This window comes from Salvelinus namaycush, chromosome 5 (assembly GCF_016432855.1).
Source record: "Salvelinus namaycush isolate Seneca chromosome 5, SaNama_1.0, whole genome shotgun sequence".
Classification (NCBI taxonomy): domain Eukaryota; kingdom Metazoa; phylum Chordata; class Actinopteri; order Salmoniformes; family Salmonidae; genus Salvelinus; species Salvelinus namaycush.
The window spans coordinates 21,607,983-21,631,972 of record NC_052311.1 but is presented as its reverse complement, the minus strand read 5'-3'; the positions used below and the strand labels follow the sequence as shown (position 1 = coordinate 21,631,972).

At 42.6% G+C, this 23,990-nt stretch overlaps 1 protein-coding gene across 2 annotated transcripts in view; it reads right to left on the bottom strand.

Moving 5' to 3' along the window:
• LOC120048044 (TBC1 domain family member 9B-like) overlaps positions 1-23,990 on the bottom strand; it is a 56,967-nt gene that overhangs the window by 7,552 nt on the left and 25,425 nt on the right. For both annotated transcript variants that reach the window (XM_038993724.1, XM_038993725.1), the window contains exons 10-17: positions 21,869-22,083; positions 11,539-11,656; positions 5,133-5,418; positions 4,759-4,888; positions 4,517-4,615; positions 1,044-1,112; positions 330-570; positions 26-91 (exon numbers count right to left, since the gene is read on the bottom strand). In XM_038993724.1, coding sequence (XP_038849652.1) covers positions 26-91; positions 330-570; positions 1,044-1,112; positions 4,517-4,615; positions 4,759-4,888; positions 5,133-5,418; positions 11,539-11,656; positions 21,869-22,083 — 1,224 coding nt within the window. The remainder of the gene's footprint in view (positions 1-25; positions 92-329; positions 571-1,043; positions 1,113-4,516; positions 4,616-4,758; positions 4,889-5,132; positions 5,419-11,538; positions 11,657-21,868; positions 22,084-23,990) is intronic.

Sequence of the window (23,990 nt, the reverse complement as noted above, 5' to 3'; positions counted from 1 at the left end):
CAGAGTTGTGTTTTTCCCTGCTTACCTGGCGGCAGGTGAAGATTGTACAGTAACTTGAGTTTCTCTGTCATGTCTCCGTGGTACATCCCACCTTTTGGGAGACACGTGGTGGGTCAGTGGGATCCATGCTGACTAATCATAAAATCACTACCAGCCAATTAAGCAGTGAGATTTATCCTGCTACAAACTAGCACATAACTGGTCTCGAAAATATCTCAAAACACCAGCTGCACAACCCCGACCCCTCCTCCCGACACATCCATGTTTAATATAGAAATCAGTTCATATTTTCAACAGAAAGTTACGATTCTCTACTTCTTCAAACTCACTCAGACCCGTGACAAACTCCTTGAAGTTGATGAGGCCGTCCTTGTTCATGTCCAGCAGGCGGAAGAGGCGTGCGGCCAGCGTGGCGGTGTGCGTCCCACAGAGCCAGGTGCCCAGGGCCCCGAACAGCTGGCAGAATTGTCCCAGGTCAATGCGGTACTGCTCCAGGTAGGGCAGGCTGGGGTCGTGGCGCTCCGCCGCTGTGGTGCTGGAACCCCAGTAGCAGCTCATTATGTGCTTGGCCTGCCATGGGGAAGGGGAGTGGGATGCAGCTCAGAGGTGGTACTGGCTGATTGAAACATTGAATGGATAGTGCAATGGTGCTTGACAGTTGAGAGATTTGAGCTATTGACAATGGCTTGATAATGATGGCTTTTGTTGCCGGCATTCAGTTTAAAAAAAGACAAAATGTTTTTTCACATATACTGGATAGGTGCAGTGAAATGTGTTGTCTTACACTTGTTTGGGGCATGAGCCACAACTTGTTTTGTTCTCAGTCTATTGATAATGCTTACATAACACATACCGTGTGACAGCTGTGTGACTTGTCATCACAACCATGACCAGCATCAAACAACTTATTTACCACCCACCACACTAAGTTGACACGCCTGAGTTAAGAACAACATTGCTAACAGAGAAAACTAAATGTTCAAAACCACTGTTGGGTAATAATGTAAAAAGCCGTAGGAACGATAATAACGATGATTTGTTACCTTGAAGTGAACATAGAGTTCCTCTAGCTCCCCGATACTGAAGGCTGAGTCTGTCATGATAGCTCTTACCTGTGGATAGACACACAGCTCTACATCAGACAGAGAAACACCTCTGGCTACAGCATATTAAGTGGGCACTGTATGACTTAGGCATGCACATGTTTTTGTTCCTTAACATAACCTATTCCATACATCTCATATCCACAATTGATCATTATTAAAGAGATTCTTTGGGATTTTGGCAATGAGGCCCTTTATTTACTTCCCCAGAGTCAGATGAACTTGTGGAATTTTTATTTCTCTGTGTCCAGTATTAAGGAAGTTAGTGTGGTAGTTTCGCGAGGTAATGCTAACTAGCGTTAGCACAATTACTGGAAGTCTATGGGTATCTGCTAGCATTTTGGCCTCATTGCCAAAAACTTTTTTTATTTTTTATTTTAACCTTTATTTAACTAGGCAAGTAAGTTAAGAACAAATTCTTATTTACAATGACGGCCTACCAGGGAACAGTGGGTTAACTGCCTTGTTCAGGGGCAGAACGACAGATTTGTATCTTGTCAGCTCGGGGAGTTGTCCCAGAAACCTTTCGGTTACAGGCCCAACGCTCTAACCACTAGGCTACCTGCCGCCCCATGGGACTCCCAATAACGGCCTCTAGAACTGAGATGCAGTGCCTTAGACTGCTGCGCCACTCGTGAGCCCCCTTTAAGGTTGGAATGAATAACCTAATCCTGAGACATTTACTAGGAACACCTTCCTAATATTGAGATGCACCCCCTTTTTACCCTCAGAGCAGCCTCAATTTGGTCAGGGCATGGACTCTCCAAGGTGTCGAAAGCATTCCACAGGGATGCTGGCCCATGTTGACACCAATGCTTCCCACAGTTGTGTCAAGTTGGCTGGATGTCCTTTTGGTGGTGGACCATTCTTGATACTCACGGGAAACTATTGAGCGTTGCAGTTCTTGACACAAACTGGTGCGCCTGGCACTGATGGAAGTGGATTTAATAAGTGACATCAAATAGGGGATTTTAGCTTTCACCTGGTCAGTCGTGGAAAGAGAAGGTGTTCCCTCAGTGTATAGAGAGTTGGGCCAATGTGGTTTCTGTCTGAATGTTCCAAGAGCAACACTTTGTCCTCCATAGCCATTGCTAAGTGATAATTGACACGTCTGCATTATGCTGTTTCTTTCTGATTGTTTTTAAAACATATGAAATGTCATGTGAAAGCAGATACAGTTGAAGTTGGAAGTTTACAAACACCTTAGCCAAATACATTTAAACTCAGTGTTTCACAATTCCTGACATTTAATCCTAATAAAATGTCCCTGTCTTAGGTCAGTTAGGATCACCACTTTATTTTAAGAATGTGAAATGTCAGAATAATAGTAGAGAGAATGATTTATTTCAGCTTTTATTTCTTTCATCACATTCCCAATGGGTGAGAAGTTTACATACACTCAATTAGTTTTTGGTAGCATTGCCTTTAAATTGTTTTACTTGGGTCAAACTATTTCGGGTAGCCTTCTACAAGCTTCCAACAATAAGTTGGGTGAATTTTGGCCTATTCCTCCTGACAGAGCTGGTGTAACGGAGTCAGGTTTGTAGGCCTCCTTGCTCACACACTCTTTTTTGGTTCTGCCCACAAATTTTCTATAGGATTGAGGTCAGGGCTTTGTGATGGCCAGTCCAATACCTTGACTTTGTTGTCCTTAGGCCATTTTGCCACAACTTTGGGAGTATGCTTGGGATCATTGTCCATTTGGAAGACCCATTTGCGACCAAGCTTTAACTTCCTGACTGATGTCTTGAGATGTTGCTTCAATATATCCACAATTTTCCTCCCTCATGATGCCATCTATTTTGTGAAGTGCACCAGTCCCTCCTGCAGCAAAGCATTCCCCACAACATGATGCTGCCACCCCAGTGCTTCATGGTTGGGATGGTGTTCTTCGGCTTGCAAGCCTCCCCTTTTTTCCTCCAAACATTATGGCCAAACAGTTCTATTTTCGTTTCATCAGACCAGAGGACATTCCTCCAAAAAGTACGATCTTTGTCCCCATGTGCAGTTGCAAACCGTAGTCTGGCTTTTTTATGGCGGTTTTGGAGCAGTGGCTTCTTCCTTGCTGAGCGGACTTTCAGGTTATGTCGATATAGGACTCGTTTTACTGTGGATATAGATACTATTGTACCTGTTTCCTCCAGCATCTTCACAAGGTCCTTTGCTGTTGTTCTGATTTGCACTTCTCGCACCAAAGTACGTTCATCTCTAGGAGACAGCGTGGTCCCATGGTGTTTATACTTGAGTACTATTGTTTGTACAGATGAACGTGGTACCTTCAGGCGTTTGGAAATTGCTCCCAAAGATGAACCAGACTTGTGGAGGTCTACAATTTTGTTTGAGGTCTTGGCTGATTTTCTTTTGATTTTCCCATGATGTCAAGCAAAGAGGCACTGCGTTTGAAGGTAGGCCTTGAAATACATCCACAGGTACACCTCCAATTGACTCAAATTATGCCAATTAATTTATCAGAAGCTTCTAAAGCCATGACATAATTTTCTGGAATTTTCCAAGCTGTTTAAAGGCACAGTCAACTTAGTGTATGTAAACTTCTGACCCACTGGAATTGTGATACAGTGAATTATAAGTGAAATAATCTGTTTGTAAACAATTGTTGGAGAAATTACTTGTGTCATGCACAAAGTAGATGTCCTAACCAACTTGCCAAAACTATAGTTTGATAACAAGAAATTTGTGGAGTGGTTGAAAAATTTGTATTAATGACTCCAACCTAAGTGTATGTAAACTTCAGACTTCAACTGTATGCAACACAGTACAGACTTGGATAAACATTATCCCACTGCTCTGTTTTTCTTGTTTACAGAGGGTCATTTTATAGGGAACGGTCAGAAGCTAGGTCACCAAGCGCTTCATTCATGGTCACATCTTTGCAGTGGTGGAAAAGTACTCAATTGTCATACTTGAGTAAAAGTAAAGATACCTTCATAGAAAATGACTCAAGTAAAAGTGAAAGACACCAAGTTAAAAACGACTTGAGTTACAGTCTAAAAGTATCTGTTTTTAAATGTACTTAAGTGCAGTGGTGGAAAAAGTACTCAAATTGTCACATGGACAGCCAGCCAACATCATTTACAAAAGCAGTATTTGTGTTTTGTGAGTCCGCCAGATCAGAGGCGGTAGGGATGACAACGGTTATATTGATAGGTGCGTGTATTGGAGCATATTGCTGTCCTGCCTGAGCATTCGTAATGTAACGAGTACTTTTCGGTGTCAGGGAAAACGTATGGATTAAAAAGTACATATTTTCATTAGGAATGTAGTGGAGTAAAAGTAAATGTATAAACAGTGAAGTAAAGTACAGATGCCCCCCACAAATACTTAAGTACTGTAGTATTTCAAAATATTTTTAATTAGTTACTTTACACCACTGCTTCTTTGACGTATGAACTCACCACGCTCCTCTTGGCGGTGTCCTCCAGCGATTGGATAACCTTTAACCTCTGATGGAACCTCATCTGCTCGATGACATCAGCACGCAAACTACCAAACTTCTGCTCAGGTACACAGACAGAGGGAAAAGGCAGTGAAGTCACTAATATGTAGAATCGAAATCAATCTCTCCTTGTGCTATGTGATTTGACTTAACAAGCGAGTTGTGTGAAAAAGTCACGTGGTTCTACTAGTCATGTCTTACGTCACAGGATGACTTGATGAGCTGGAACACGTCAATCTGAGGCGGTGGCTCATCTCCACTGGTCAACAGGGCGTGGAGGTGGGGAATGGGCGGAGACACGGTCTGCTTGTTGACAACATTGTCCAGATACCTGTGAGTGAGTGAGAGAGAGAATCCAATATTTCTCACTCCAGGGCAATATGGCTATAGCTTCTTTAGTCTAGAGAAGTAATGCCATCATTCATAAGTTATATAGTTACACTATAGTTACCATTCCAATTAAACATTTTGGCTGCGCAATGTGTATTGGTGTCAATTAGTCAGTTCAGTCAAGTGAATTAGATAAGAAGCACTTGAGACTTTGTTCCTTCCATCCCTTTTATTCCCCCACTCACCGTCCAAGGATGGTCATGGCCTCTCCCTCATCATTGCAGTCCAGCAGGGTGTCCATGTTGGCGTGCAGCACGGCCAGCGCCACTTGGAAGATGACCTTGATGCCCTCGTAGAAGAAGCAGTCGACCAGAAGCACGGCGCTGTCGAAGGGCATGACGCTGAGGAACAGGGTGAGGAACCAGGAGAGGGAGATGGTGGAGATGACTCCCAGTTCCTGCATGTGCTCGTAGAGGAAGGGTAGGCACGCGCGAGTCAGCTCCTCAAACACACCCTGGTCAACGAGAGCACCTGAGAGAGAGAGACTATTTAGAACATACTGTTTAGTAAAAAGGTATGAAATAAGCAACAAATTTCAACATACCTCTCATCCATACTGAGAAGCAATGTTCCCTCAAAAAGAATTATCCATTGCACGTTTACTGTGAACACTGATGCTGTACCCGCTTTAAGATAGTTTTCAGACACTGGTCAAGTAGGCTACTGTGGCTATTTGATCATAATGCAGGCCTACCAGAGTGACCTACCATCATAAACAACGGAGAAAATGCATCCCATAACATTTCAACATGGAAATAGCTGTTCTATCATTCAGCCTACAGTAGCAGCCAATGTGCAGTGTTCAACGTAGACCTACATTCCATGAGACTTTTGAAAAAAACATGCAGGGCTTTACATTAACCCGTTTATCCACTTGTCCTTCAGACAAGGAGGTGACTGAAGATGGTGGTGTGTTTGATGCAAGAAACCACTTTACAAAATACAATGCATTATTATTCCCATGCCATTATTACAGAGAATCAGACAAATTATGCTACCCTCTGCCTATTTAGCTTATTCAAGCCGGTCTTAAAATACAACACTGCCCCTTGAAGACACACAAAAAAAGCTTGATTTCCCTACTCGCTTTTCAAAGATGTCTAAAAATCTACACGTTTTGTCCTCTTGCAGGAAGCAATCACTGACTACAAATGATCTGTAACTGGGCTAATGACTCACTAACTAGCAAAGGATATGAACAAAATGTGCACATGTGGCTACATGCAGCTCTCGCTTTGATCTCAGAACAAGCGCATCTACTCCTGACCGCTCATGCTGTAAACACAGTCAGAGAGTCCAGTTCAAAGTGAATGGAACAGATCCATATCCAGTGTCTTCGGAAAGTATTCAGACTTCTAGACTTTTTCTACATTTTGTTACATTACAGACTTATTCTAAAAATTATGAAATAAAAACAATTCCTCAGCAATATACACAGAATACTCCATAATGACAAAGCGAAAACAGGTTTTTAGAATTTTTGCAAATTCTTGTTCAATTGTTGCCATGCACCTGCAAATACGATTGCTCAGATGTGCGAGTGCCTTTTGAAAAATGTATTTAAATCAAAATACAGAAATACCTTATTTACATAAGTATTAAGACGCTTCGTTATGAGACTCGAAATTGAGCTCAGGTGGATCCTGTTTCCATTGATCGTCCTTGAAGTTTCTATAACTTGATTGGAATCCACCTGTGGTAAATTCAATTGATTGGACATGATTTGGAAAAGGCACACACCTGTCTATATAAGGTCCCACAGTGCAAGTCAGAGCAAAAACCAAGCCACGAGGTCAAAGGAATTGTCCGTAGAGCTACGAGACAGGATTCTGTCTAGGCACAGATCTGGGGAAGGGTACTTTTTTTTCCAGCAGCATTGAAGGTCCCCAAGAACAAAGTTTGCTCCATCATTCTTAAAATGGAAGAAGTTTGGGAGGTGACCAAAAACCCAATGGTCACTCTGACAGAGCTCTAGAGTTCCTCTGTGGAGATGGGAGAACCTTCCAGAAGGACAACCAGCTCTCTGCAGCACTCCACCAATCAGGCCTTTATGCTAGAGTGGCCAGACGGAAGCCACTCCTCAGGATTAGGGTTGCAAAGGGTCGGAAACTTTCCAGGAAATTGCCGGAAATGTTCCAATGGAAGTTAAGTCTGGGAATTTGGCTTAAATTGAGTTAGCTTATAACAGTGAACCTTTTTTTGTGGGATACACACAAGGCAATTCTAGGTCTTGTGGCATATTTTGGTTAAACTATCCCCAATTCAATGGAATTGCAACCCTCTGCATGCACAGTGCATTTTTCCATCACATGTACTGCTGATTCTCAAGATCTTGCACACTAATGAGATGCTATTGAGCCCATACTACTACCCTGTCTGAGCCAAGGACTACATACTTTTGATTACAATACTGGGTGGGGTGAATATATTTTATATGACATACATTTTTGTTAACTAGTAAATAGTAGCCTACAGCAAAGTGTGTTTAAATAATTTCTAACTTGTTAACAATTTATGCTAGTTCGTTTTTGCTACGATGTGGGTTTTAGCTTGCTTGAGCCTGCTAACTGAGGAGTGTTAATTCACCTGTTTCCATACATGTTTCATTTTATAACATTTATCTCACAAAGGAGTTGTTTAATCTAACTGCTAAACTATTTATCTGTACATGGAATTGTATTAGTTTTTTTTTACTCAATTATTTTCCTCATCTTTACAGGAAAATGCCACGGGCACTATCTGATGTGTGGAGACATTTCACTGCTGCTAATGTAGAAGGAAAAGCTGTGTACATTTGCAAATACTGTGCCAAATCATATGTAAAGAATGCAACAAAGATGCAGAATAATCTGGACAAGCGCATGAAGTTCCCACAGTGCTCACAACAATCAACCTCTGACAAAAGTCCCTCTACCTCTATTCAAAGTGAAAATGATGAATCAGACACCTTATCGATAGCAACAGCTCATTATCCTCCTGCAATCAGAATTTTTTTGACTCAATGGAGGAACGTAGTCAGAGAGATGCTGATGAATGTCTTGCTCGAGCTGTGTATGCAACTGGTTCACCTCTGATGCTCACAGGCAATGTGTATTGGAAGAGATTTCTGAATGTTCTTCACCCAGCATACACCCCTCCAACCAGACATGCTTTATCTACTCATTTGCTGGATGCAGAGTTCAACAGAGTTCAAGTGAAGGTCAAGCAAATCATAGAGAAAGCAGACTGTATTGCAATCATCTCTGATGGGTGGTTGAATGTTTGTGGGCAAGGAATAATTAACTACGTAATCTCCACCCCTCAACCAGTATTCTCCAAGAGCACAGACACAAGGGACAACAGACACACCAGTCTCTACATTTCAGATGAGCTGAAGGCAGTCATCAATGACCTTGGACCACAGAAGGTATTTGCACTGGTGACAGACAATGCTGCGAACATGAAGGCTGCTTGGTCTAAAGTGGAGGAATCCTACCCTCACATCACACACATTGGCTGTGCTAGTCATGCATTGAATCTGTTCCTCAAGGACATCATGGCACTGAAAACAATGGATAAACTCTACAAGAGAGCCAAGGAAATGGTTACGTATGTGAAGGGTCATCAAATTATAGCAGCAATCTACCTCACCAAGCAAAGTGAGAAGAATAAGAGCACCACATTGAAGCTGCCCAGCAACACCCGTTGGTGTGGTGTTATCATGTTTGACAGTCTCCTGGAGGGGAAGGAGTCTCCAAGAAAAGGCCATATCACAGTATGCCGATATGGACAGGCTCATCAAGAGGATCCTCCTGGATTATGTATTTTGGGAGAGAGTGGTAAGCAGCCTGAAACTCCTGAAACCTAAAGCAGTAGCCATTGCACGGATTGAGGGAGACAATGCCTTCCTGTCTGATGTTCAGACTGCTTGCAGATCTAAGAAGAAATCCGTACTGCCCTGCCCACTTCACTGTTGCTCCAAGCAGAGGAAACTGCAGTTCTGAAATACATCAAAAAGCGTGAAGACTTCTACCTGAAGCCCATACACACCGCAGCGTACATGTTGGACCCCAAGTATGCTGGCAAGAGCATCCTGTCTGGTCCAGAGATCAACAAGGCCTATGGTGTCATCACTACCGTGTCTCGCCACCTTGGCCTGGATGAGGGCAAGGCTCTTGGCAGTCTGGCGAAGTACACTTCTAAGCAAGGGCTTTGGGATGGAGATGCAATATGGCAGTCGTGCCAACATATCTCATCAGCCACCTGGTGGAAGGGACTTTGTGGATCTGAGGCTCTTTCCCCTGTTGCCTCCATCATCATCCTCCAAATCCCACCAACATCAGCCGCCTCAGAGCGCAACTGGTCCTTGTTTGGGAACACACACACACCAAAGCACGCAACAGGCTGACCAATACAAGAGTTGAAAAATGGTTGACCATCTGGGCAAATTTGAGGCTTTTTGAGCCTGACAATGAGCCATCCTCAACAAAGTTGGAAAGTGACAGTGAAGATGAGGCCTCAGAGTCTGATGTTCAAGAGGTGGACATTGAGAAGGTCCAGGGAGAAGACATGGAAGCCTGAGAGGAAGACAACCAAGGAATTAGTTTCTAGACTATCATTTTACAGATGTATGTTGAAAACGTTTTGGGGAGATGCGATGGATCATTGGGGATCATTCAATATTCCCTTTATTTTGTTGTTCAGTGAAATCATCCCATGTGAAGAGTTGACTCATTTAATTAAAGTTCAATTTGTAACTAAATGTATTTATTTTTATATTGGAAGGATTGAATCATTTGCAATTATGTCTACTTATGATAAAGGTAAAATGTTTATATAATGGTAAATATATCTAATGCAAAAAACATCTACATTTAAATCGTATTAATATTAATTTGCAGATATTTCCGTTAATTCCCATATATTCCCACGGAAAGTTTCCACCTCTGAATATTCCCAAAAATGTGCAACCCTAGTCAGGATTGAGGAAAAGATGAATGGAGCAAAGTGCTGAGAGATCCTTGATGAAAACCTGCTCCATAGCGCTCAGGACTTCAGACTGGGTTCACCTTCCAACAGGACAACGATCCTAAGCACACTGCCAAGACAACACAACAATGGCTTCAGGACAAGTCTCTGAATGTCCTTGAGTGGCCTAGCCAGAGCCCGGACTTTAACATCTCTGGAGAGACCTGAAGATAGCTGTGCAGCGACACTCCCCATCCAACCTGAGAGAGCTTGGGAGGATCTACAGAGAAATGGGAGAAACTCCCCAAATACAGATGTGCCAAGTTTGTAGCGTCATACCCAAGAAGACTCAAGACTGTAATCGCTGCCAAAAGGTGCTTCAACAAAGTACTGAGTAAAGGGTCTGAATACTTATGTAAATTTTTTGTTTTTGCTTTGTCATTCTAGGGCACAGGTGTCAAACTCATTCCACGGAGGGCCGAGTGTCTGCGGGTTTTCGCTCCTCCCTTGTACTTGATTGATGAATTAACATCACTAATTAGTTAGGAACTCCCCACACCTGGTTGTCTAGGGCTTTATTGAAAGGAAAAACCAAAAACCTGCAGACACTCGGCCCTCCGTGGAATGAGTTTGACACCCCTGTTCTAGGGTATTGTGTGTAGATTGATGAGAAGAAAAAAAACGATTTGATACATTTTAGAATAAGGCTGTAAAGTAACAAAATGTGGAAAAAAAGTCAAGGGGTCTGAATACTTCTGAAGGCACTGTATAGCATTGGTCTATTTGCATATAGGCCTACTGCAGCTCTGATTGGTTATGCCTCACTGATCTGTGTAGAGTACGGGCTGAGTCGTGCGTGTTAATGCAATAGAATCCTACTCCGATGCGTTCTCCCCACAACAAAATCTCTTGCATAGTTTGTTTTGTTTCAGTATGTTGCATTGCATTAATATTGCGTTGATTCGATCACAATTCCCACAGTAAAGGGAAACGTTGATAGTGTTTAACTAAGGGGGAAAACTCTAGACAGTTAAGTGAAGTTCAATCTCGTGCTTCTGTGTGGGCTGATATTTATTCGGCGCGGCAGTCCGATGGGAGCTGCGTGCAGTTTAGAGGGATCATTGCTGAGAAGGTGTCATCTTAGATGTGCAATCGTGCTTGTTCCCCAGACATTCGTTCAATTTTGTAGAACGCGTCCCCTATTCTGATTATCAACTAATGTCAAACACGTGTGGAAAGACAATGCTCTTCCTAAATAGTGTGCAGGGAATTCTACTAGATGAAAAGCCGAAATGAGTATGACATCCTGGCATTTAAAGCATTCTCAATTTTATAAATTTCACATACTATAGAACGTTCTATTTTTCCATACCCAAATAGCCTACTAATTTAGAGCACAAGTATAGGTATTGGGACAAGGTCACTGTGTGACTACTATAAATGTAATTTGAGTGACAGCCATTTGAAGGGCAGTGAACCAAGAATGGGCTTGTCTACCCTATCAAACACTCTGAAATTAGGCGATTTGGTGGAATCTTAACAGAGAATTCTTTCCTAAGCGTGTAGCGAGCGACAAAACAAAGACATAACCCAACGGAATTAAACACAAGTGTGTGTCTATGAGAGGTTGTGTCAGTCACTCACCCACCACCCTGGTGTTGTAGTAGTCAGGCAGCATCCTCTCACACAGAGCCACCAAAAGCCAGAAGGCCTCCTCCTCCGTACAGTACAGCAGCAGTACCGACGTCACAATGTTCATCGCCTGGAGAGCGAGAGCGGTTCAGTGATAGATACAGAGGTTAATAACAACAGAAACAGACAGATAAATGAATGCAGAGGAAACACCGCTGTAAAGGTTAAGTGTGGCGCTGCAGCATGGCGGAATCATTGCCACCACACCAAAAGAAACTAAACAGTTTCAATAGAGTTCTGTAAAGCACATTCGCTTTTCTTGGTAAATAGATAATCTGTCTGGGTTCAGCACAGTTCTAAAGGTTATTTAGCTCTGTGAGCGGTGGCAGGCAGCCTGCAACACAAGGATCACAGAGAGCCAGTGACCAGTGTATGACTGACCAGTGCTCGATAGACGACATGCGGCGCGAAACACAATTCACTTGAATCACCTGAGTGCTCCTGCGTGAGAAACTGCAAGGTACTTGCTTGTTTGACTAATGATAGCTAACCAACTCATTAACTACATAAGCTAGCTATAACCTAAAAACTTTACTATCAAAATGTAGGTCTATAATACTGCTGCCACAATTGTAACGGCAACTAGCTATCCAATATAGCTATCCAATATCCACAAGTATGTTGATGATAGAAACATGGTTAACTAGTGTTACTAGTCTAGCAAGTTAATTAGCTAGTTCGTTTGGAACTAGCAAGATAGCTACATTTATCGGTCTTCAATTCGATTTTTTTTCTCTCAGATGAGTTTGAAATATTTCCAGCCACAGCAGCGAAAGAGAAAATGGGCGCAGGAACAAGAGTATCAGGTAACGTTAACTTAGCTGGCTTTTTCTTTTTATTGAACCATTATTTAACTATGCAAGTCAGTTAAGAACAAATTCTTATTTACAATGATGGTGGGTTAACTGCCTTGTTCAGGGGCAGAACAACAGATGTTTTACCTTGTCAGCTCGGGGATTCGATCTAGCAACCTTTCTGTTACAGGCCCAACGCTCTAACCACTAGGCTAACGTTAAATTAGCCTGAATTAAATTAAACTTTCTTTAATTAGCTAACTCTTTAACTTCTTTGGGACTGGGGGGCAGTATTGAGTAGCTTGGATAATAAGGTGCCCAGAGTAAACTGCCTGCTACTCAGGCCCAAAAGCTAGAATATGCATATAATTAGTAGATTTGAATAGAAAACAGTTTCTAAAACTGTTTGAATGATGTCTGTGAGTATAACATAACTCATATGGCAGGCAAAAACCTGAGAAAAAATCCAACCAGGAAGTGGGAAATCTGAGGTTTGTAGTTTTTCAAGTCATTGCCTATCGAGTATACAGTGTCTATGGGGTCATATTGCACTTCCTAAGGCTTCCACTAGATGTCAACAGTCTTTAGAACCTTGTTTGAGGCTTCTACTGTGAAGGAGGGAATGAGAGCTGTTTCAAGCAGGTGTTTGGCAGAGTGCCATGAGCTCAGTCTCGCGCGCTCCCGTGAGAAGTAGCTGCATTCCTTTTCCTTTCTAAAGACAAAGGAATTCTCCGGTTGAAACATTATTGAATATTTATGATAAAAACATCCTAAAGATTGATTCTATACATCGTTTGACATGTTTCTACGAACTGTAATATGACTTTTCGCCTGAACTTTCGCCTGGACTTGCCCGCGCCTCCTGAGTTTGGATTTGTGTACTAAACACGCAAACAAAAAGGAGGTATTTGGATTAATGATGGACTTTATCGAACAAAACAAACATTTATTGTGGAACTGGGATTCCTGGGAGTGCATTCTGATGAAGATCATCAAAGGTAAGTGAATATTTATAATGCTATTTCTGACTTGTGACACCTCTCCTTCTTTGGAAAATGGCTGATTGTTTTTCTGCGCTTACCAAACAATCGCACGGTGTGCTTTCGCCGTAAAGCGTTTTTGAAATCTGACACAACGGTTGCATTAAGGAGAAGTTTATCTATATTCCCATGAATAACACTTGTATCTTTTATCAATATTTCTGATGAGTATTTCTGTAATTTGATGTGGCTCTCTGCACTTTCACCAGATGTTTGTTTGAGACAATGCATTTCTGACCGTAACACACCAATTTCAAATGAGGTTTTTGGACATAAAGATTACCTTTATTGAACAAAACACACATTTATTGTGTAACATGAAGTCCTGTGAGTGCCATCTGATGAAGATCATTAAAGGTTAGTGATTCATTTAATCGCTATTTCTGACTTTTGTGAGGGCTCTCCTTGGCTGGAAAATAGCTTTGTGGTTTTCTGTGACTAGGTGCTGACCTAACATAATCGTTTGGTGTGCTTTCACCGTAAAGCCTATTTGAAATCGGACACTGTGGCTGGATTTACAAGAAGTTTATCTTTAAAATGGTGTAAAATAAATGTATGTTTGAGGAATTTTATTTTGGGGATTTCTGTTGTTTTGAATTTGGCGCCCTGCAATTTCACTGGCTGTTGTCGAGGTGGGTCCCACATATCCCAGAGAAGTTAATAACTTCTTAAGGACAGGGGGTGCTGTTTTCACTTTTGGGGAAAATCGTATCCAATTTAAACGGCCTCGTACTCAATTCTTGCTCGTACAATATGCATATTATTATTAATATTGGATAGAAAACACTCTCTAGTTTCTAAAACCGTTCTAATTATTTCTCTAAGTGAAACAGAACTCTTTTTACAGCCCATTTCCTATCCGGAAGTGAGATTTCCAAAAGCGAGGTCTCTCTTCAAGAGCTTGTCTATAAAAGGGCATGTCACTTATGACTGTAGAAACACGTCATACACCTTCCCCTGGGTGTCATGCGGAAGTGAGAGCAGAAATTACTTGATTATCTCGTTCTGGGATTGAATACAACCTCTTGGAGTGAGAGGTCCGCCATTATTTTTTTTTGGAAGGCGCGAAGTTGGACCTGGAATCGCCTCCTGGAAAACCGTCATTATAGGTGAATATGATCTCCGGCTTCGATTTTATTTGATACATGTCACAATATCATCCTAAAGTATGTTTTTTCAATATAGTTTAATTATATTATTGAAATTTATTCGGGACTTTAGACGTGATGCGTTGGAGGAATTTGTTCAAGAAGGAGAGGTTAGCGCCGCACGGCCAGTGTGCTTGCTAATTCAAGAGGGAAATAGTTCGTTCTGGATCCAAACAAAGACGGTTCTGAACAAAGGACCCCTTGTACAACATTCTGATGGAAGATCAACAAAGATAAGGACCCAATTTGGGATGCTATTTCATATATCTGTCGAACTGTGCTATCGCTACCGTTTGCCTTGAATCAATGCTGTTGTGTGATAGCTATTGTAGTAAGCTAATATAACGATATATTGTGTTTTCGCTGTAAAACACTTCAAAAATCGGAAATATTGGCTGTATTCACAAGAACTTTGTCTTTCATTTGCTATCCACCATATATTTCTCTGAAATGTTTTATGATGAGTAATTAGGTAGTTGACGTTGGTGTCTGTATTTACTCTGGCTACTCCCGTGCTATTTCTGACTGTAGCTATGATGGTAGCAGTAATGTAAAACTGATTTATAGCTCAAATATGCACATTTTTCGAACAAAACATAGATTTATTGTATAACATGTTATAAGACTGTCATCTGATTAAGTTGTTTCTTGGTTTCTTTGGTTTGTTCTAGGTTAGTTTGGTTGATTTTGATTTTGCTACCTGTGCTGTGAAAAATGTCTGCTTTTTTCTATTTGTTGGTGAGCTAACATAAATATATATTGTGTTTTCCCTGTAAAACATTTAAAAAATCGGACATGTTGGCTGGATTCACAAGATGTGTATCTTTCATTAGCTGTATTGGACTTGTTAATGTGTGAAAGTTAAATATTTCTAAAAAAATATTTTTTGAATTTCGCGCTCTGCCTTTTCAGTGGAATGTGGGAGGAGTTCCGCTAGCGGAACGGGGGGGCGAGACAGGTTAAAAGCTTAAGCTATCGTTTTTAAAACAAGTGTATGGCTTACTTTACTGGACAGAGAAGAAACAGAATCCCGGGAGTGAGGTAGGGATGCATGAGAGCCAGAAAGGAGCAGAGGAGAAATGGAAAAAGAAAAGGAGAGAGGAGAGCAGAATGGAAGAGGAAAGAAGAGCTGAGTGGAACAGAGGAAAGGAGAGAGCCATGAAGGGAGCTGGAAGGAGAAAAGGAAAGAGGAGAGCAGAGTGGAACAGAGGAAAGGAGAGAGCCAGGAAGGGAGCTGGAAGGAGAAAAGGAGAGGAGAGCAGAGTAGAACAGAGGAAAGTAGAGAGTCAGGAAGCGAGATGGAAGGAGAAAATGAGAGAGCCTCCCTACACTGGCTTCCTGTTAAGGCAAGGACTGATTAAGGTTTTACTGCTAACCTACAAAGCATTACATGGGCTTGCTCCTACCTATCTTTCCGATTTGGTCCTGCCGTACATACCTACACGTACACTACGGTCACAAGACGCAGGCCTCCTAACTGTCCCTAGAATTTCTAAGCAAACACCTGGAGGCAGGGCTTTCTCCTATAGAGCTACATTTTTATGGAATGGTCTGCCTACCCATGTGAGAGACGCAGACTTGGTCTCAACCTTTAAGTCTTTATTGAAGACTCATCTCTTCAGCAGGTCCTATGATTGAGTGTAGTCTGGCCCAGGAGTGTGAAGGTGAACGGAAAGGCACTGGATCAACGAACCACCCTTGCTGTCTCTGCCTGGCCGGTTCCCCTCTCTCCACTGGGATTCTCTGCCTCTCACCCTATTACAGGGGCTGAGTCACTGGCTTACTGGTGCTCTTCCATGCCGTCCCTAGGAGGGGTGCGTCACTTGAGTGGGTTGAGTCACTGACGTGGTCTTCCTGTCTGGGTTGGCGCCCCCCCTTGGGTTGTGCCGTGGCGGAGATCTTTGTGGGCTATACTCGGCCTTGTCTCAGGATGGTAAGTTGGTGGTTGAAGATATCCCTCTAGTGGTGTGGGGGCTGTGCTTTGGCAAAGTGGGTGGGGTTATATCCTGCCTGATTGGCCCTGTCCGGGGGTATCATCGGATGGGGCCACAGTGTCTCCTGACCCCTCCTGTCTCAGCCTCCAGTATTTATGCTGCAGTAGTTTGTGTCGGGGGGCTAGGGTCAGTCTGTTATATCTGGAGTATTTCTCCTGTCTTATCCGGTGTCCTGTGTGAATTTAAGTATGCTCTCTCTAATTCTCTTTCTCTCGGAGGAGGACCTGAGCCCAAGGACCATGCCTCAGGACTACCTGGCATGATGACTCCTTGCTGTCCCCAGTCCACCTGGCCGTGCTGCTGCTCCAGTTTCAACTGTTCTACCTGTGGCTATGGAACCCTGACCTGTTTACCGGACGTGCTACTTGTCCCAGACCTGCTCTTTTCAACTCTCTAGAGACAGCAGGAGCGGTAGAGATACTCTCAATGATCGGTTATGAAAAGCCAACTGACATTTACTCCTGAGGTGCTGACCTGTTGCACTCTCGACAACTACTGTGATTATTATTATTTGACCATGCTGGTCATTTATGAACATTTGAACATCTTGGCCATGTTCTGTTATAATCTCCACCCGGCACAGCCAGAAGAGGACTGGCCACCCCTCATAGCCTGGTTCCTCTCTAGGTTTCTTCCTAGGTTTGGGCCTTTCTAGGGAGTTTTTCCTAGCCACTGTGCTTCCTCATCTGCATTGCTTGCTGTTTGGGGTTTTAGGCTGGGTTTCTGTACAGCACTTTGAGATATCAGCAGATGTAAGAAGGGCTATATAAATACATTTGATTTGAGAGAGGAGATCAGAAAGAAGAAGAAGAAAGAGGATAAGATAAAAGGAGAGGAGTAAGGCCAAGTGCGAGCCACCAGCAATCCGGATGGGACCCTAAGTGGCTTAAAATTGACAGACTGAAGCCGTGGCTATATACAGTTGAAGTCGGGAGTTTACATACACCTTAGCCAAATACATTTAAACTCAGTTTCACAATTCCTGACATTTAATCCCAGTAAAAATCCCCTGTTTTTGGATCACCACTTTATTTTAAGAATGAGAAATCTCATAATAATAGTAGAGAGAATGATTTATTTCAGCTTTTATTTCTTTCATCACATTCCCAGTAGGTCAGAAGTTTACATAAACTCATTTAGTATTTGGTAGCATTGCCTTTAAATTGTTTAACTTGGGTCAAACATTTTTGGGTAGCCATGCCTCCTGACAGAGCTGGTGTAACTGAGTCAGGTTAATAGGCCTCCTTGCTCACACACACTTTTTCAGTTCTGCCCACAAATTTTCTATAGGATTGAGGTCAGGGCTTTGTGATGGCCACTCCAATACCTTGACTTTGTTGTCCTTAAGCCATTTTGCCACAACTTTGGAAGTATGCTTGGGGTCATTGTCCATTTGGAAGACCCATTTGTGACCAAGCTTTAACTTCCTGACTGATGTCTTGAGATGTTGCTTCAATATATAAACATAATTTTCCTCCCTCATGATGCCATCTATTTTGTGAAGTGCACCAGTCCCTCCTGCAGCAAAGCACCCCCACAACATGATGCTGCCACCCCCGTGCTTCACGGTTGGGACGGTGTTCTTCGGCTTGCAAGCCTCCACTTTTTTCCTCCAAACATAACGACGGTCATTATGGCCAAACAGTTCTATTTTTGTTTCATCAGACCAGAGGACATTTCTCCAAAAAGTATGATCTTTGTCCTCATGTGCAGTTGCAAACCGTAGTCTGGATTTTTATGGCGGTTTTGGAGCAGTGGCTTCTTTGCTGAGCGGCCTTTCAGGTTAAGTCGATATAGGACTCGTTTTACTGTGGATATAGATACTTTTGTTCCCGTTTCCTCCAGCACAAGGTCCTTTGCTGTTGTTCTGGGATTGATTTGCACTTTTCGCACCAAAGTACGAAAGTATCATCTCTAGGAGACAGAACATGTCTCCTTCCTGAGCGGTATGACGGCTGCATGGTCCCATAGTGTTAATACTTGCGTACTACTGTTTGTACGGATGAACGCGGTACCTTCAGGTGTTTGGAAATTGCTCCCAAGGATGAACCAGACTTGTGGAGGTCTACAATTGTTTTTCTGAGGTCTTGGCTGATATCTTTTGATTTTCCCATGATGTCAAGCAAAGAGGCACTGAGTTTGAAGGTAGGCCTTGAAATACATCCACAGGTACACCTCCAATTGACTCAAAAGATGCCAATTAGCCTACCAGAAGCTTCTAAAGCCATGACATAATTTTCTGGAATTTTCCAAGCTGTTTAAAGGCACAGTCAACTTAGTGTATGTAAACTTCTGACCCACTGGAATTGTGATACAGTGAATTATAAATGAAATAATCTGTCTGTAAACAATTGTTGGAAAAATGACTTGTGTCATGCACAAAGTAGATGTTAATAAACTATAGTTTTGGCAAGTCGGTTAGGACAATAAATTTGAGGAGTGGTTGAAAAACAAGTTTTAATGACTCCAAACTAAGTGTATGTAAACTTCCGACTTCAACTGTAATACGCCACGTGGTAAGTCAAATTTCCTTTAATTAGGCTAAGGGCTAAAAATGTTTGTGCATATTTAGTCTGTAGTAGTCTACAGTATTATGTGTTTATTTCTGAGCCAACTCCACCAACCTCGATGACCCAATGGGTCTGGGCGCATTCAACATCAAGGAGGAGGAGGAGAGGAATAGGCCAGGTGAAGACCAAGACCAGAGAGGAGGTAAAAACATTTGTTTTTAAATGCTGTGATGAAACCAATGTTACATCATGTGTGTTAGATAAACTAAAACAAACAAAAGATCCATATCTTCTTTGCCTCCAGGACAGCTTAGATCAGAGGTTCCAACACCTGGAGATTCTGGGGGCCTTCAGTGTGTTGGGACCTCAGGCTGTGTTCTCTAGTGAGAGGATAAACACCTTTAACCTGACCCTCTTCTCCAGGCAGTTCTTGCAAGAGCCAGAGGCTGCTGTGCTGCAAGAGTGGCCCTCTTATAAGCAACATGTGCTAGTTGGAGCATTCAAGGTATGGCATGAGTGTGACAATCTTTTGAAGAGAACATTTTAGGCCAGTGTTGACCAGCCCTTTTTCCTGTTGAACTACCACTCTGTTGGCTCTTCTTTAATTGTGTACATATTTTTGTTTTTCATGTATTTCAGGGGTTTGACCAGCTGACGGCAATGACAAAGCTGGCCTCGCAGTTTGATGAGTGGGGGCAGTCTACCCCTGCCTTAACCAGCTGGCATGCAAACGCACCGACTATACCAGTGTCTTCCGTTAATTGTAAGAGGGTGTAAGAACATTTACATGTGAAAGTAGATCCTCTTTGTCCCTCTCCTTTCTCTTATTATTCTTTCTGTTATTGCAGGTTAAAACAGACTTGAGGAATAGACTGCAGGGAGAGCATCTCACCGCCTGCATGCGGCTCTCCATCAACACCCCCCCCCATCAAAGAGTTCAATTACAAATATTTTTCCAAAAGCCCAGAAGAATAAAGTGCTCTGACAAGCTGTAAACTATGTCAGAACTAGGTTTTTGTCAGAACCTGGACAGAGATTTCCAACGCCCTCCTTTTGTAATGAACATGACTTAGTGGGCTCTAATTCATGTTCAGTCAAATGTTCCTCTGTTAATTTTGTCAAGATAAACATTTTTATTTCAGAAAGAAGGTTTCTGTTGTGTTTCTTTAGATAGCTGCACTCAACCTTAAGTTGCATCCTGTATACTATAATAATTTTACCAATACGTAATTGAGCTCATTTCTGGGGGAGGAAATTATATTTTAGACAGTGAGGTTTTTCCTTTTAAAAAGTCACCAGAACTAAGTCAACAGAACCAAGACCCGAAACCCCCAACTACTTTTCCCCCACAGCAAACACATTTTCCAGAGGAAACACTGCTTTACAGTAATGAATAAACAGTTTATGGGTCAATGAGAAGCCACCAGGATAAGAGTAGTCACTCTGAGAATCATTTACAGTCAAAGAACCTAGTTAAAATATCATGATGTTATTATGTTTCAAGAAAACATTTACGCTTTGTTTTAGATGACATTTTCCAATTATAGCTATGGGCACATTCTACTACTTAAAAGAATTCAACTCAATTGGCCAGTATCAGGAACCAAATGGTTAATTTCAGTTAAATAAAAGCCAAATTATTAAGACATTCTTGTGACATTCTTGTGAAGTGGAAACATGTAGGAGCAACAACAGCTCAGTGGTGAAGTGGAAGACCACACAAGCTCACAGAACGGGACCGCAGAGTGCTGAAACGCATAGCGCGTAAAACGCGTCTGTCCTCGGTTGCAACACTCACTGCCAAATTCCGAAATGCCTCTGGAAGCAACATCAGCACAAGAACTGTTTGCCGGGAGCTTCATGAAATGGGTTTCCATGGTCGAGCATCCGCATACAAGCATAAGATCACCATGCGCAATGCCAAGCATCGGCTGGAGTGGTGTAAAGCCCGCCGCCTTGTAGCAGTGGTAACACGTTCTCTGGAGTGATGAATCACGCTTCACCATCTGTCAGTCCGACGGACAAATCTGTGTTTGGCGGATGCCATGAGAACGCTACCTGCCCAAATGCATAGTGCCAACTGTAAAGTTTGGTGGAGGAGGAATAATGGTCTGGGACTGTTTTTCATGGTTCGGGCTAGGCCCCTTAGTTCCAGCATACAATGACATTCTAGACGATTCTGTGCTTCCAACTTTGTGGCAACAGTTTGGGGAAGGACCTTTCCTGTTTCAGCATGACAATGCCCCGTGCACAAAGCGAGGTCCATACAGAAATGGTTTGTCAAGATCGGTGTGAAAGAACTGGCCTGCACCTCAACCCCATCGAACACCTTTGGGATGAACTGGAACGGCGACTGCGAGCCAGGCCTAATCGTCCAACATCAGTGGCCGACCTCACTTGTGGCTGAATGGAAGTCCCCGCAGCAATGTTCCAACATCTAGTGGAAAGCCTTCCTAGAAGAATGGAGGCTATTATAGCAGCAAAGGGGGGACCAACTCCATATTAATGCCCATGATTTTGTAATGAGATGTTCGACGAGCAGGTGTCCACATACTTTTGGTCATGTAGTGTAAGTAAGAAATTGTAATATAAAGTCTAAGTCAGTGTTGATAATGTGGCCCTGCGATAGACTAGCGTCCTGTCCAGGGAGTGTACTTATGCATCAAGCTGCATTACACTACAAAAAAATGATGTTTCTGATGTGTGGACAAGGCTACTTACAATGTTGACCACCTGCATAGTTTTAAAATGCTGTACAACCCCCCCCCCCCAGAAAAACAAAACAAGTCGGCATACCTGGCAGTATCCTATGCCAGGGTTGCGGCAGGCATAGGCAGTGAGGACCCTGCGGAGGGCAGCGATGCCCATCTCATTCTGGAAGGCGTGGTGCTCAGGCATGGAGCGGTGCAGGTCCCTCTCAATCTCCTCCGTGGCCAGGGTACAGCGGCCCATGGCCTGCTCCACCCGCTCAGCGTAGTAGCCAGGGTGGGTGTCCATCTCATTCTGAGCTCCTGGAGAGGGGATGGATTGATTGATGGATGGGGGTAAGTGGTTAACTTAATAGATTATAAGACAGATACAGACAATATGGGTTTGTCAGTGGGCAAATTATTTCATGTTTAGATCCATTTGATTCTAACCATTGTAAAAAAAAATATATGTAAAAAAAAGTCAGATTCAGACAACTGGTAGTTTCTGTGTTGTACCATCAAAAACATGGTTAACCTTTACATATTTGCTAGAAAACACTAATTCAAGGGATTCCTGAAAACAGAATTTAGACTAGTCATTAACTCTCACTCCAGATATCATTGCATGACACAATCCTGTTCATTTAGCCCCGTTTATTAAGTGCTACCATTTTAACATAGTATGACACATCCACATAGCAACACAACTTATGGGCTCAGTTTCGTAACCGTTACTTAGCTAGACCATATGACTCAGGAGTCCAGGGAGTCAGCTGATCTCAGATGAGTCAGACAAGAAAGACGAAGGGGAGGGGTCAGCTTGTTGACATCGCACCACTAGGTAACAACAACACTTCCCAAATAACCACGGCAACAGAGAGACTGAAACATACACTACCTTCACAAGGTAGGAGTGACTGCTGTCCTTGATACCAACCGAATTCTGATGTGGATGTAGTCTTGACACACACAATTGTCATGACGTTGCCTGCTTGGGTATTGCAAACCCCATCCCCCTCTCCCTGCCTCTCCCTTTCCTCCTTCAACCCATGCTGTGATCACAGAGAGACGTCGTAAATTCCTGAGAATCTCCTCATGGCTAAACAGTATTAGAGAGAGGGTAAACTTTCAGGACAAAGGAAGTTTCCTCCACCTCACAGAACTTGAGGTACGAACATATTTCATGTTTTCCGGAAAAAGTATTAAAGCTCGGTGGAGATTCCAGATATGAACCGGTCCGTTTGTCCCCATGTGGGAAACTCATGAGAGACGGGGTGGCTGCATTACCATACCGCTGTTTATATAATAACCTCAGATATGAGGTTTACATCTGTTTGTTGTATAAAATGAATGAGTGAGTATGATACTGTTTGTATAATTGTGTAATATGATTTTGGACTGTTTAATGAAGAAAAATACAAATCCCGTTTGATTTGAACTAAACCCGAGGACCCGCCCCTGAGCCAGTTGGGTCAGACATCCAAGGACAGCCCCTCTCTGCTATCCGAATAAAAGCTCAACTCTGAGAAATTACCATTAGACCATGTTTTTCTCCATTAGGAGGAGAACGAAGGTTAAGTAACATTGCTGAATCTTTAACCATACCACGTGGTTAAACTCTTAGACAAATAAGAACAAGTTTTGATATTGACTACTAGTCTGCAGCTAGGAATTCGGTATCATTGAACGTCTATGACTAGGGTGGCTGGAGTCTTTGACGATTTTTAGGGCCTTCCTCTGACACTGCCTGGTATAGAGGTCCTGGATGGCAGGAAGCTTGGCCCCAGTGATGTACTGGGCCGTTGGCACTACCCTCTGTAGTGCCTTGCGGTCGGAGGCCAAGCAGTTGCCATACCAGGCAGTGATGCAACCAGTCAGGATGCTCTCGATGGTGCAGCTGTATAACTTTTGAGCACTCACATATAAACATAGATGTCCTCTTATTGCTCATAGAAACTATTTATCTCTACGCTCTATTTAACCTTCAAACTCTGCCATTCAAAATCATTGTGTTTGAAGAAACCATATATGGCATATATTGAGTCAGTGTATTCGTTTATATTTGGTAAATTATCTACTTTATCTTAACAATCTACAATTCTGTTACCTTTATATAGGGAAAAGTACAGTCTGCTAGGGCCATCTAAACTTTAACCCACAGAGAAGAACAGAAACCATTTGAGGAGAAGTTCCTCTGCAATGACACTACTTGTGGTTGGTGGTTTGAA